Raw genomic sequence first — 14157 nt, forward strand, 5'->3', positions numbered from 1 at the left:
CCGTTTCCCCCTCTCAAAACAGTTTCGCTCTTCGGGTGCACTTTCCTGGGGTGCTGTCTGCACCCTGGAGGGGGCCCCTGTTACACACGTTGCTTTTCCAACACGTTCTTCTGACTCACTAACGAGCCTGCAAACCGGGGATGCTTTGAGGATATATCGAGAACGGCTTGTGAATATCTGAATCTCTCAGGCTGATGGATGCAGAGGTGTTGGAGCCAAAACAAACCTCAACAGCCCTCTTCCTCCACAGTGAGGGGAAAGGAAGTTCTGGGAAGGTCAGATGCCCCCTCGGTGGCTCAGAGGACTTGGCCACGTGTACCTGGTCTCCCTTTGACGTGTCCAATCACCACCTCACACAAAGGACTGTTTTGTAAAACTTCTATATTTTCTCTTAGGAAAACAAGTTCTGATTGCATGTCTGGGGGAAAAAAAAAAATCTGTTCTTTGGTGATGGGTCATTATGAAAACTCGAGATAGATGACGTAAAATGTTTGGTTTGAAAGCTGGCTTTGAAAGGAGCACAAGAAAGTGGGAAGTTTTTCTGACTTTACGCTTACGTGACCCATTCTCACAATGTAGAAAGAATTTCACAGAGTCAAGCATATTGTTCTGGAATATTACACAAAAAAAACTTCATGTTATACGAAGTCAAACATGTTGTTTGTTGAAAAGTTAAAATACGGAATATAGAGATGAAAATAGAAGCTCTCGATGCTGCTATGGCTGCTTTTGTTTTGGCTCATTTCCTACCTGTATGACATATACTCGCTATTTGTAACACACAGGCATCTACCTGTACTCATGGAGACACTCACGCTTTTATTAACAACAACGTCTCGATTGTTCTGTAACACCATCTCATATCCTGCCTAACCTGTGTAACCTTGGATCAGCAGCACTTTCTCAAGGACACTGAATCGGATTATAAACAAATGTGAATGCACGAGGCTAAAATCACTGAGATGAGTGTTTGCACAGGAGTGAAGAGGTCGAGGCTGAGATCAACGGACGGGCGGAACAAGGAAAGCAGGGTGGATACACAGGTTCCCGTGGCTCCGGTTCCCCGCTGCCTGCCCTTCTTCCTTGGGGGCAGGAGGAAGGACGCGATGGGAAGAAGGAGCAGTCACCACCTGGGAGGGCGGGGAGCAAGGTCAGGTGCTGAGCGCCTGCTGCTGAGGTTAACGGGATGTGCGGATGGGGGGAGATGGCAGGGGACCGCTGGGGTACTCGGCCAGAGGGTGGCCTAGTAAGGCGCCTGCTTCGACCTGCCGTGTCTTCAGCCACAGGGAGCTGCCCGCTCTGTGTATGAGAGAGTGCACCTCTCTGCTTTGAGGATGAAAGTGTGGGTTTTAGCAAGTGGCCATGTCATGCAGCAGCTGACATTTCTAAAAATAGCAGCTTTACTGGGAAACATACACCACTCAATCCCTCCAGCTACAGCGTGCAGCTCAGTGGTTTCCAGAATGTTCGGAGCTGTGCAGCCATCACCACAGTCAGTCATAACACATTTTCATCACCCCTAAAAGAAACCCACGGCCAGTCAGTCATCCTTGTCTCCCTAACCTCCCAGCCCCCAGCAACAATTCAGCTACTTTCCATCCCTGTGGATTCGCCTCTGTGGGATTTTCATCTGAATAGAATCCTGCAACATGAGCAACGCTGTGACTGACTTCTTTTCACCCAGAACCTTGTTTTCAAGGTTCATCTGGGCCAACGATGCATCGGTATTTCATTTCTTTGGATTGCTAAATAATACTCCACTGTATGGACATACCGTACTTTATTTATCCACCAGTGGATGGATATTGGGCATTTGTCCACTTTTTGTCTACTGTGAATTGACTGATGCGGCTATGAACATTCATGTACAAGTTTTTGTGTAGACATATGTTTTCATTTCTGTTGGTTATATACAAAGGATTGGAATAGTTGAGTCATATGCTAACTCTGTTAACTTTTGTGGAAGTGCCAGAGAAGCTGTTCATTTTCTAGACATTCTGATGATCTGGAGTTAAAAAAAGTCTAATCTGACTTTCTACTTCTATGAAACTGCTGTTTGGTGATGAGATTATTTTAAGTGAGGGATAGAAAGTCAAAAGCTGCTTTATTTTCTATACATCTTTTATTAACAATGAATGATTCTTTAAAATTATATTATTATGGAGATCTTGGCCAAGTTCAACTGACAAACAATTTTAGAAATGTTATTACTGCTACAATAAAAAATGTTCACTATAAGTAGCATGGCTTAAATTATGTGGCTGAATTAAAACTCCAGGGTCTAAAATAAACTTGAATGCCTACATCAGAGACCCCAAAACTTCTGTGCACAAAAGAGCTACTGGGGCAGTTTGTTAGAAAAGTCAAACTCGAGGCTCTGCCCCTAAGAGATTATGATTTAGTGGGTCAGGAGTGGGGACTTAGGAATTACTTTTAACGACATTCCTCAAATACGCACAGACGATTCTGATGCAGGCTCTAGTCTGGCCAAAGTGTGCAGTTTCCATATTTTCTTCATGGGCTGTGCTGACAATGTCACCCTGATTCCTGTTTCCTATAAAATACTTTTTAATATATTAAGTCTCACCCACCTTCTAAATCCTTCTTGAATGAAGACTTTCGAAAAACTCTTTTCTTCCTTTCTACCTAAGACATTATATATATATATATATATATAATTTGATCTATGCATTTCCTATCTTATCTTATTGGTTATATGTTGTTCAAAAATATATCTTATTTACCAGCTAGACAGGAAGTGCCCTGAAGGTGAACCAGTGAACCAATGAAGTCGCTCAGCCGTGTCCAACTCTTTGTGACCCCAAAGACTGTAGCTCACCAGGCTCCTCCATCCATGGGATTTCCCAGGCAAGAATACTGGAGTGGGTTGCATTTCCTTCTCCAGGGGATCTCCCCGACCCAGAGATCAAACCCAGTTCTCCCGCATTACAGGCAGACACATTACTGGCTGAGCCGCCAGGGAAGCCCCGCCCTGAAGGTAGAGAATGATATTATTTTGTACTGCCTCCTGCACGCAGGCGCTGAGGACACTGTGATATAAGACCTAAAAATTCAAGAAAGACCTGCTTTGACATCTGTGGGTTTCGTAGGCCCCAAAGTCCTAAGCACAACTTCTCCTGCCTTTGTCTGATGTGCCCCCCACCCTACTGGAAAGCTTCCCAGGTGGCGCTAGTGATAAAGAACCCGCCTGCCAGTGAAGGAAACGTAAGCAACACGGGTTCGGTCCCGGGTCGGGAAGATCCCTGGAGGAGGGCATGGCAACCCCCTCCAGCGTTCTTGCCTGGAGAGTCCCATGGACAGAGGAGCCTGGCGGGCTGCGGTCCACGGGGTCACACAGAGCTGGGAACGGACCACAGGAAAAGGCTCCCGGCCCTGGGATTCCCCACGAGCCGGACTGATGTGCCCCATCTGGTCTTCAGCCTAACGGGTTCACTGCCCTGCCAGCCCACAGAACTGTTCTAACAACCCCCCACATTCTCCCTGGAACCAGGGGTCACCCTGTTCTCTTGTTATTTGTTACACAGCCTGCCCCTCCCAGCCCCTGCGGCCTGCTCCACACCTGCCGGGAGCCCCGTGAGGTCGCACGTGGCGGGCGCCCTCCTGCCCCGTGAAGAGCACGGTGAGTGAGGTCGCACGTGGTGGGCGCCCTCCTGCCCTGTGAACAGCATGGGTGAGTGAGGTCGCGCGTGGTGGGCGCCCTCCTGCCCCGTGAAGAGCACGGTGAGTGAGGTCGCGCGTGGTGGGTGCCCTCCTGCCCCGTGAAGAGCACGGGTGAATACAGACCCCGTCACCTCACCTGTCCAGACCAGGTGCTGTGTGCTCAGCCTTCTCTCACCGTTCAGGACCCGGGATCCCTCCCTCACCCCAGGAGGAGATCAGAGCAGATGGATTTGGTGCTCCGTTCTGCATGTTGTTGCCTACATGACCATGCACTTGGAACAGAAGTTTCAAATAACAGCTTATTTTGACCTGTGTTATGTGCACACTCTTGGCTGGGAGGTGAGGTGGGAGGAGTTCAGAGGGAGGGAATCAGGTGGACTGAATTTCTAAAACCCAGTCCGGGGGATGAAAGAGAAATAAAACAGTCGTGAGTCACATTTTGTTTAAAACTGAGCAATCCAGCCTGATGGACAGATTCAGGCTGCTTTGTCGCCCAATACAGCCGAAGCAACCTGCTTCTGCTCTCCTCCTCAGGGCTCCTTCCCACAAACGGCACGTCACAGCCAAGCATATGTGGAGGGTGGTATTTACACAGTGTGGCTTTCCCTCCGAAGACTGTGCACATTTTTTAGGGAGACGTTAAATACTCAGAGACATGCTTGTATTGTGTATTATCAATCAGAGAGTAATGTGTCAACATACAGGAGTCAAGCAACACTAAAAGGGGGGCTATACTCCCTCATAACAAGCAGAGGGTCAACCACAGTGAGGCGCGTCTTGCCCTCTGCAACCCCTCACCTTTCAAGGTGGCCTTCTTAAGAACCTTCATTGCGTAGAGCTGTCCAGCATCTGACCCCTTGACCTTCCTCACCAAGAACACCTAAGGAAGAGAACACAGGACATCTGCAGCTGTTAAAGACGGCAGACTCATTTTCCTTATTTGATCTGACAAGGGGACACACTAGGGAGTGTGGGAAATCCCAATAAAATAAATATGCTATAGGAAAAACTTAAATGTAACATCTCCTCCAACATCTAAAAAAGTTTCATCTAATTTAGTACAACCCTATGAGGACCCCTGCTATGTGTTCATCTTAACAATTATATTTGTTTTGGGCACCATTCTCTTTTTATGAAACACTACATCAGAGGCAATTGCTGCTGTTGTTCACTTGTTAAGTTGTGTCCGACTTTTTGCAGTCCCATGGACTGCAGCACGCCAGGGTTCCCTGTCCATCACCAGCACCTGGAGCCTGCTCAAACTCATGTCCATTGAGTAGGTGATGCCATCCAACCATCTCATCCTCTGTCATCCCCTTCTCCTCCTGCCCTCGATCTTTCCAAGCATCAGGGTCTTTTCCAATGAGTCAGCTCTTTGCATCAGGTGGCAAAGTACTGGAGCTTCAGCTTCAGCATCAGTCCTTCCAGTGAATATTCAGGGTTGATCTTTAGGATTGACTGGTTTCATCACCGTGCTGTCCAAGGGACTCTCAAGAGTCTTCTCCAGCACAGTTTGACAGCAATCAGTTCTTTGGCACTCAGTGTTCTTCAAGGTCCAACTCTCACATCTGTACACAACTCCTGGAAAAACCACAGCTTTTACTACATGAAAATTTGTCAGCAAAGTGAGGTCTCTGCTTTTTAATGCACCGTCTGGCTTTGTCAGAGCTTCCCTTCCAAGGAGCGAGTGTTTCTAAATTTCATGGCTGCAGTCATCTGCAGTGATTTTGGAGCCCAAGCAAACAAAATATGTCACTGTTTTCATTGTTTCCCCATCTATTTGCCATGAAATGATGGGACCGGATGCCACGATCTTAATTTCCTGAATGTTGAGTTTTAAGCTAGCTTTTTCACTCTCTTCTTTCACCCTCATCAAGAGGCTCTTTAGTTCCTCTTCACTTTCTGCCATTAGAGTTGGTTTCATCTGCATATCTGAGGTTGTTGATATTTCTCCCAGCAATCTTGATTCCAGCTTGTGATTCATCCAGTCTGGCATTTCCTATGATGTACTCTGTATGGAGGTTACATTAGCAGGGTGACAGTATACAGCCTTGATGTACTCCTTTGCCAGTTTTGAACTAGAATAGCACCTTCCTTTGTAAAAACAGAACACTTGTTCAGAAAAGCAAACTCTCTTCAGAAGTTTTCAGGGAGATAGATCACTTGGTTTATTGTAAATATGCCCTGTAAATATCCATAGTGAAGCTACCCTGAGAGTCCCTGCCAGACAACACAGGCCAGACTCTGACCCTCCAGAAGCTAGGTTCTCTAGCTTTCCTCATCCATGTTTTAGCTTTGAGTAGCTGAAATTTACAGACAGAGCTGGTTCTAAATGGCTTTTATATATATTCTCATGTGGACACTTAACAACATTTTCTGGAGCACGTTTTGACATGTTTTGTGAGGGAAAACCAAGAAGAAAAGACAACTGTTTGAGAGGCTAAGCTTAAGAGTCACATTCATAATTGTTGAATGAGGTTAGTGAAAAACCAACCAACCAACCTAGGGTATCCAGTAGGAAAGAAAAGTACATTCTGTGCAGAAAGAAATAACAGTGTCCAATTTTTCTAACAGTACTTCCCAACAGATGAAAAAGCTGCGGGAATGACTGACACCCACACAGAGGGCATGTGTCCGGGAGGCAGGGGTGCTGCCCACGTGTCCCTGACGGGGGCCCTCACCAGCCTTCTGAGACGCATGGGGTTCTGGCTCCAGGAGTCACGCCCAAGTGTGGGGCTGTAGGAGGGGCTGCATCCTCACCCCCAACCCGAGACGGACTCAGGACACGGGGACGAAGGTGGGGGAGCAGGGGCCTGACGGCAGCGCAGACCAGTTTGCCCCGCCCACGGGAGACACGGCCCGGCCCACGGGAGACACGCCCCGCCCCGGGAGACGAGGCCCCGCCCCCGGGAGAGACGGCCCCGCCCCCGGGAGACGTGACCCCGCCCACGGGAGACACCCCAGCCCCCAGGAGGCGCGGCCCCGCCCTTGGGAGACAAACGGCCCCGCCCATGGGAGACTCGGCCCCGCCCACGTGAGACACACCCCGCCCCCGGGAGATGAGGCATGTCAGGAGGTCGGCGTCTGGCAGAGCACCGGGATGCCCTCCTCGCATCAGCTCCTGGGGTCATCGCCTGCCGTTGGGAGCATCAGCTGCCTCCGGACCCGGAACTCCCCACCCTGCCCCTTCGTGACCACTGTCACCCAGAGCCCAGGGGGCACTCAGGCCAGCAGGAACACCCCTTGCCTTCTGCCCAGCAGAAAGGAGGGCAGAGGCGGGCAGGACAGTGTCGCTCCCCGGGACAGACGCTGCCCCTGGGGCTGGGATTCTAGCAAATCTCGGGCAACGAGAAGCAGGCACGCTACTCTCCCGGGTTCTGGACAACAGCGTCCCTGGGAATCTTTACCATGGGAGGCCTGGGCCGTGCCTCTGTGCACGTGTGCATCACACGAGTGTTTGCTTGGCTGCGGGGACCTGGGCCTCTCTGGGCGCCGGGCCTCCTGTCCCAGCCCAGAGAGCTCTGTCTGGGAGCTGGTGAGGAGCCTCCCGACAGGCGGTCAGAGCTGTGGCAGGAGTGCCCAGGGGGCCGAGCGGAGAAACCAGAGCATTCCCGTGGGCCGTGTGGAGAAACCAGAGCATTCCCACTCCCAGGCAAGAATACTGGAGTGGGTTGCCACTTCCTTCTCCAGAGGAGTAGAGAATACCGTCTACTTAAGTCCTTGCTGAACCACATTCACACGGCAGCTGACCACTACGATTCAGTTTGTGTGTGAGTCATCTCTGACTCTCTGTGACCCCGAAGACTGCAGCTCGAAAGGCTCCTCTGTCCATGGGATTCTCCAGGCAAGAGTCCTGCAGTGGGTTGCCATTTCCTTCTCCAGGGGATCTTCCTGACCCAGGGATCCTACCCAGGCCTTCCGCATTGTGGGCAGATTCTTTACAGTCTGAGCCATAGATTCAATTTACAAGATGTCAAAGCTTGCAGAGACCTAGTCACATAAACCTTTGTTTATTGCATTTTAGGTTTTAAAAATGAGATGATGGATGGTAATGGCTATTTATTTTTCTGGGCTCCAAAATCACTGCAGATGGTGATTGCAGTCATGAAATTAAAAGATGCTTACTCCTTGGAAGAAAAGTTATGACCAACATAGATAGCATATTGAAAAGCAGAGACATTACTTTGCCAACAAAGGTCCATCTAGTCAAGGCTATGGTTTTTCCTGTGGTCATGTATGGATGTGAGAGTTGGACTGTGAAGAAGGCTGAGCCCCGAAGGATTGATGCTTTTGAACTGTGGTGTTGGAGAAGACTCTTGAGAGTCCCTTGGACTGCAAGGAGATCCAACCAGTCAATTCTGAAGGAGATCAGCCCTGGGATTTCTTTGGAGGGAATGATGCTGAAGCTGAAACTCCAATACTTTGGCCACCTCATGCGAAGAGTTGACTCATTGGAAAAGACTCTGATGCTGGGAGGGATTGGGGGCAGGAGGAGAAGGGGAAAACAGAGGATGAGATGGCTGGATAGCATCACTGACTCGATGGAAGTGAGTCTGAGTGAACTCTGGGAGTTGGTGATGGACAGGGAGGCCTGGTGTGCTGCATTCATGGGGTCACAAAGAGTCAGACACCACTGAAAGACTAAACTGAATGGCTATTTATAGGGCTTCCCTAGTGGCTCATATGGTAAAGAATCTGCCTGCAAAGCAAGAGATCTGGGTTGGATCCCTGGGTTGGGAAGATCCTCTGGAGAAGGAAATGGCAACCCACTCCAGTATTCTTGCTTGGGGAATCCCATGGACAGAGGAACCCGGAGGGCTGCAATCCAGGAGGCTGCAAAGAGTTGGACACAATTTAGTGACTAAATCACAAACACAAAAATGGCTGTTCATAATTATCTATTTTTAAGAAGACTTCAAAAGACAAGGAAAAAACCTTATTCTCCCAATATTTGTCAGGCTCCTGCCACACACCAGGTCCTAGAAGAAATGTAGCAGGAACGGTCCTATGGCCAGCAGAGTAGCTACCAGGAGACAAACCTCGAGAGAAACAGCAAAAGACAGTAACAATCGACTTAAAAGGTGGAAGTAACAGTGAAGACGTGGGCTCTGTCCGCTCAGGGAGAGCTCTTTTGTCCGCGGCATCCCGGACCTCTCGCCTCTTCCCTCCTTCCTGATTCAGGAACACATTCTGACGCAGGAAAACAAGTTCCCAAACAACCCATCAATCTCAGCAAAGATGGAAGCGGCATCTCTAGCACTTTATCCAGGTGACTCTTCACGACCTCCCTCCTTTTATTTTTAGAACCCCTCTCCAGCAGCTCAGCCGCGACTCTGCAAAGCCCTTCCTCGAGCCACATGGAGACACAGCCACCTCCCACTGAGGCAGACGTACAGCCACTGGCTGAGCTGGGGAATCTGTAGCGGATGAAGGTTAAGCATCTGTAGGAGATGCCACTCAGAGAAGGCAATGGCACCCCACTCCAGTACTCTTGCCTGGAAAATCCCATGGACGGAGGAGCCTGGTAGGCTACAGTCCATGGGGTCGCTAAGAGTCAGACACGACTGCGGGGCTTCACTTTCACTTTTCACTTTCATGCATTGGAGAAGGAAATGGCAACCCACTCCAGTGTTCTTGCCTGGAGAATCCCAGGGACAGTAGGGCCTGATGGGCTGCCGTCTATGGGGTCGCACAGAGTCGGACACGACTGAAGCGACTTAGCAGCAGCAGAAGCAGGAGATGCCACTGCCTCTTCCTTTTATTTCTCTCCATTTACTTGCTTTACTTTTAATCCATTTATCTCTTTATTTATTAATATCAGAAGATATTAATCTTCTACGCTTTACTTGTTTATGTTTCGTATAATCATGGCTTTTTTTCATACTGTTCACGGGTTCTCACGGCAAGAACACTAGAGTGGTTTGCCGTTCCCTCCTCCAGGGGACCACGCTTTGTCGGAACTCTCCACTATGACTCCTCTGTCTCCACTGGTCCTCCATAGCATAGCTAATAGCTTCACTGAGTTACGCAAGCCCCTCTGCCGTGACAAGGCTGTGAAGGAGAACAACAAGGCTGCATATTGCCACCCTGATTATTTAACTTATGCACAGAGTACATCATGCGAAATACTGGGCTGGATGAAGCACAAGCTGGAATCAAGACTGCTGGGAGAAATATCAATAACCTCAGATATACAGATGATGTCAACTCTAATGGCAGAAAGCCAAGAGGAACTAAAGAGCCTCTCAAGGGTGAAAGAGGAGAGTGAAAAAGCTGGCTTGAAACTCAGCATTCAAAAAAGTAAGATCATGGCATCTGGTCCCATCACGTCATGGCAAATAGATGGGGAAACAATGGAAACAGCGACAGACTTTATTTACTTGGGCTCCAAAATCACTGTGGACAGTGACTGCAGCCATGAAATTCAAAGACACTTGCTCCTTGGTAGGAAAGCTCTGACAAATCCAGACAGATTTGTGTGTTAAAAAGCAGAGACATCACTTTGCTGACAAAGGTCCGTAGAGTCAAGGCTGTGGTTTCTCCAGTGGTCATGTATGGATGTGAGACCTGAACCATAGAGAAGACTAAGCACCAAAGAACTGATTGCTTTCAAACCATGGTGCTGGAGAAGACTCTTGAGAATCCCTTTCACTGCAAAGAGATCAAACCAATCAATACTAAAGGAAATAACCCTGAATATTCACTGGAAGGACTGATACTAAAGATGGAGCTCTCATACTTTGGCCACCTGATACAAAGAACTGACTCACTGAAAAAGACCCTGTTGCTGGGGAAGATTGAAGGCAGGAGAAGGGAATTACAGAGGATGAGATGGTTGGATGGCATCACCGACTCAATGGACACGAGTCTGAACAAACTCTGGGAGACAGTGAAGGACAAGGAAGCCTGGAGGGCTGCAGTCCATGGGGTTGCCGAGTTGAACACAACTTAGTGGCTGAACAATAGCAACAACATAATCATAGCTGGGAAGGAAAAGAGTTCAGTGTTAGGCAGATCATCATTCCAAGGGGATTCTGCCTAATACCAGGATTTTACTTGTTTCCCAAAGAATGTTTTTAAAATAAAAATTTGCAGGAAATTGGAAAAGGTGTTTTTTCTGAGGAAGGCATTGTCAACGTAGCTTTTGTTTAGTCGAGTATTGAAAGGACGGGCTCAGATCCATTTTCCTTGACCTCAGAAAGCATCTTCCATCTCTTCTGCTTCTAGACACCTTGAGAATTGGCGGAGGGGTGCTCAGTGAAGTCAGGGTCACACAATAGCCCAGACAGTCAACCACCACCTGCCCAGCAGCCCTGGGCTTGCCTGCGAGGGCGTCCAGGTCTCCATCACCGAGGAGAGAGGATGGAGCTGATGCAGCTGACACTGCGCATCCTTGGGAAGCAAGTGGTGGGCGGCGTGTGTGGTGGGAGCGGCGGGCTCCGTGCCTGTCCATTTCCCTGTCACGGTTCTTTACCCCCCTGCCCCCTGGTGGCTCAGACCGTAAAGTCTGCCTGCAATTCAGGAGACCTGGGTTCGATCCCTGGGTTGGGAAGATCCCCTGGAGAAGGGAATGGCAACCCTCTCCAGTATCCTTGCCTGGAGAATCCCATGGACAGAGGAGCCTGGCGGGCCACACACCATGGCGTTGCAAAGAGCTGGACGTGACTGAAGCAACTGACTCACACACACACTCTCACACACTCTCACACACACTCACACTCTCACACACACACACCCCTTTCCCAACCTTTCTAATTAATGGGAAGACAAACCACAACCACACAAGCAGGTCTGCCTCCATATGTTGGTAACTTTTGACCCCGAGAGACTGAAATCTTCACATTCTTACTTCACTAAAAGCCTAAAAACCATTTGAAATTGCCATTTTTGAAGGTTACCGCATTTTGAATACTGGTAATTTCATATGGTTCAAGCGAACATGTTTGTGGATATACTAGTATTAATACAAATACATGTTGCTACCACATTGCCATGTGGAAAAGAAAAATAAAAATATTCTACCTTTTAAGAATGCCAAAAGGGAGATTTCACAAACAAGCAAATTTCCGTGGTCTGCAAGAGATTATCTAGAACAACATCAACATACTATTAATCCTACATGAAATCAACATGGGCCAGATTTCATCTTGGCACCAAGTCCTAGGAAAAAAGGGGAAATCTGATGAATATCCACATACCATACAGGAAGAAACAGTGACTTCAAAAAGCCAGGACCCTGTCCTGCTTAAACTCTGGGAAAGGCTGGCCTCCTGGTTTATCTCAGGGCCTCATGTTCTAGAAACCGTAAGTCTGTGTAATTTCTAACAGATACACCAAGGATGCAGAGAAATTAGCACGGCCCTGGAACAACTTGCCCAGTCTCGTGAGAGATCTGCTGATATCCTGCTGCATATGGATGTAGTCCTATGTGAACAGACAACTATTTCTTATTTCCTGAGAGGAATCAGTATTCGTTTTAATTTGAAGGTGAAAAAGAAAAGAAATGAACAATTCTTCTTCTTGGCTGCACTGGGCCTTTGGCGCTTGGGTTTGCTCTAGTTGTGGGGCAGGGGCCTCTCCCGCTGCAGAGCACAGGCTTTAGAGTGAGGGCTCAGTCACTGAGACAGGCAGGCTTAGTTGCTCTGAGGCCTGTGGGACCTTAGTCCCCTGCGCAGAGATCGAGCCTGTGTCCCCTGCGTTGGAAGGTGGATTCTTAACCATTGGATCCCCAGGGATGTCCTGAAATGAACAATTCTAGTGCACAGATTCATCACAGCCAATTGCTAGATGGGAGTCATGTGCTATTTAACCCACAGAAGAATTATAGAAAGTAGTTCCTATTATGTCCATTTTACAGGTGGGGAAATCGAGGCTTGGAGAAGCAGAATAACCACACCGTTTACAAGGAGGGTGGGCGGGGACCCAGGCTGCAGGCCCCGTCTCCCTGCCGCCCTGGGTGACAGTTACGGGAGTGGGTCCCAGAGGGCACCGCCTTCTCCACTGCTTTCTTCCCTGTTCTTATTTTTCTTTCTTTTGGAAAAATACCTGTGGAGTGCATACTTCCCAAAGATGTATGGCTCAAGGACCCTCCGCAGCACGGAGATATACTAAAGGCTCGTGGAAGCTACGAGTGGGGAGGTGTGTGCAGCGTTCCCAAGCCCGGCTCCACTGTCTCGGGCTTCCGGCCACGCAGTGAGGCCACGGCCCCTGTGGCCATGGGGCCTGCCAAGTGGGCACTACCTCACTCCATTAGTTTGGACCCACACTTCCCCGGGCTCAGGGGGCACCTCTGCCATCTCTCCTTCGCCCTGACGTGGGGGACCAGCTGCAGCGGAATGAGGCCCACTTGGAGGGAAGCATGGACTCAACTTACCTTTCCGTAGGAGCCTTGTCCCAAAACTTTCAACAGTTCAAACTGGGAAGGGTCGGCCTTCTCAAAGCCCGCTTTGACATGGTGACTGATGTCAATCTCCTTCACAATGCCCTCTTCCTGCAAGAAAAGAACGACAGAAATGCATATCAAGGGGCTCCTCTGGATTCGTCCTCCTCTCAAGTTACCACGAGTTGGGTAGGTTATGGATTTTCAGGATTGGAGTTACGAGCTGTGACATCACGGCGCTCTGCATAATTTGCTTGCTTATTTGTACCAATGATTCTGTTTGTGAGCCTTAAATTGTGTCTTTTCTGCATGGACTTGTGTTGTGTGGTCTTACCAATATCTCCATGAAATCCATCCTCCTTCTTAACAATTTGGGCAAAATTCTGGACAGGGAGGAAGGTGGGGACCACAGAACCAAACGACCCTCTGAGTGTGTGAGTGTCTACACTTCTGTGGCCTGAAGGGCTGTCCACAGGCAGAAGTAGTCTGTGAAACGGGGATTTCTTTTCTCCTTCTCCTTCTTACTACTCTGCTCCCCCTTATATTCTTGCCAGAGCTGATGGTTCATCTCCATCCCAGAGATTATATTTCAGAAGAAGCAGCCAGATAAGACTTTCTTCCAGTTCAGAAGCTTTCCCAGTAGGGAAAAAAGTCCTTGATCTTGAAGTTAAAGCCCTGACAGGAATCACTCCCAATGCTCATCAGAGAGCTTCCTGTCCTGGAGATGCACTGCCCACCTGTCAGGGGCGAGGCTGCCCTGCCAGCACCAGCCATGGGAGACGCGGAAGCTGGAAAGGAGGGGCTTTCCTGGACTGATTTCTGTGCTTCTCCGAGACACCCTTTCCAATCCATCCACCTTCTGATGCTTCATCCACTACTACGGTTTGGGCCTTGGCTACATTCTGAGAACTAGCAGGCCGGGCTGACTGCAAAGCGCATCTGAAACCGCCACAGTAATCGCACGCGTAGAGTGCTCAGGCACTCAGTCTCCGTACATTATTTCTTCCATTTCTTAAAAAACTATCAAGTGAGATGTTATCCTAAGGTTGCCCAGCTGGAAGTATGAGAGCCGGGTTTCTAGTCAAGAGTGACGTTAA

At 49.0% G+C, this 14157-nt stretch overlaps 1 protein-coding gene across 7 annotated transcripts in view; it reads right to left on the reverse strand.

Annotated features, from left to right (window-relative positions):
- RPS6KA2 (ribosomal protein S6 kinase A2) overlaps positions 1-14157 on the reverse strand; it is a 334973-nt gene that overhangs the window by 78168 nt on the left and 242648 nt on the right. For 6 of the 7 annotated variants that reach the window (XM_019967675.2, XM_070796504.1, XM_019967678.2 and 3 more), the window contains 2 exons: positions 13055-13171; positions 4480-4561 (listed from right to left, as the gene is read on the reverse strand). In XM_019967675.2, coding sequence (XP_019823234.2) covers positions 4480-4561; positions 13055-13171 — 199 coding nt within the window. Of the gene's footprint in view, positions 1-4479; positions 4562-13054; positions 13172-14157 lie in introns of those variants that run through there. The other variant, XM_019967679.2, reaches the window with a different exon arrangement.

Source organism: Bos indicus, chromosome 9 (assembly GCF_029378745.1).
Source record: "Bos indicus isolate NIAB-ARS_2022 breed Sahiwal x Tharparkar chromosome 9, NIAB-ARS_B.indTharparkar_mat_pri_1.0, whole genome shotgun sequence".
Classification (NCBI taxonomy): Eukaryota; Metazoa; Chordata; class Mammalia; order Artiodactyla; family Bovidae; genus Bos; species Bos indicus.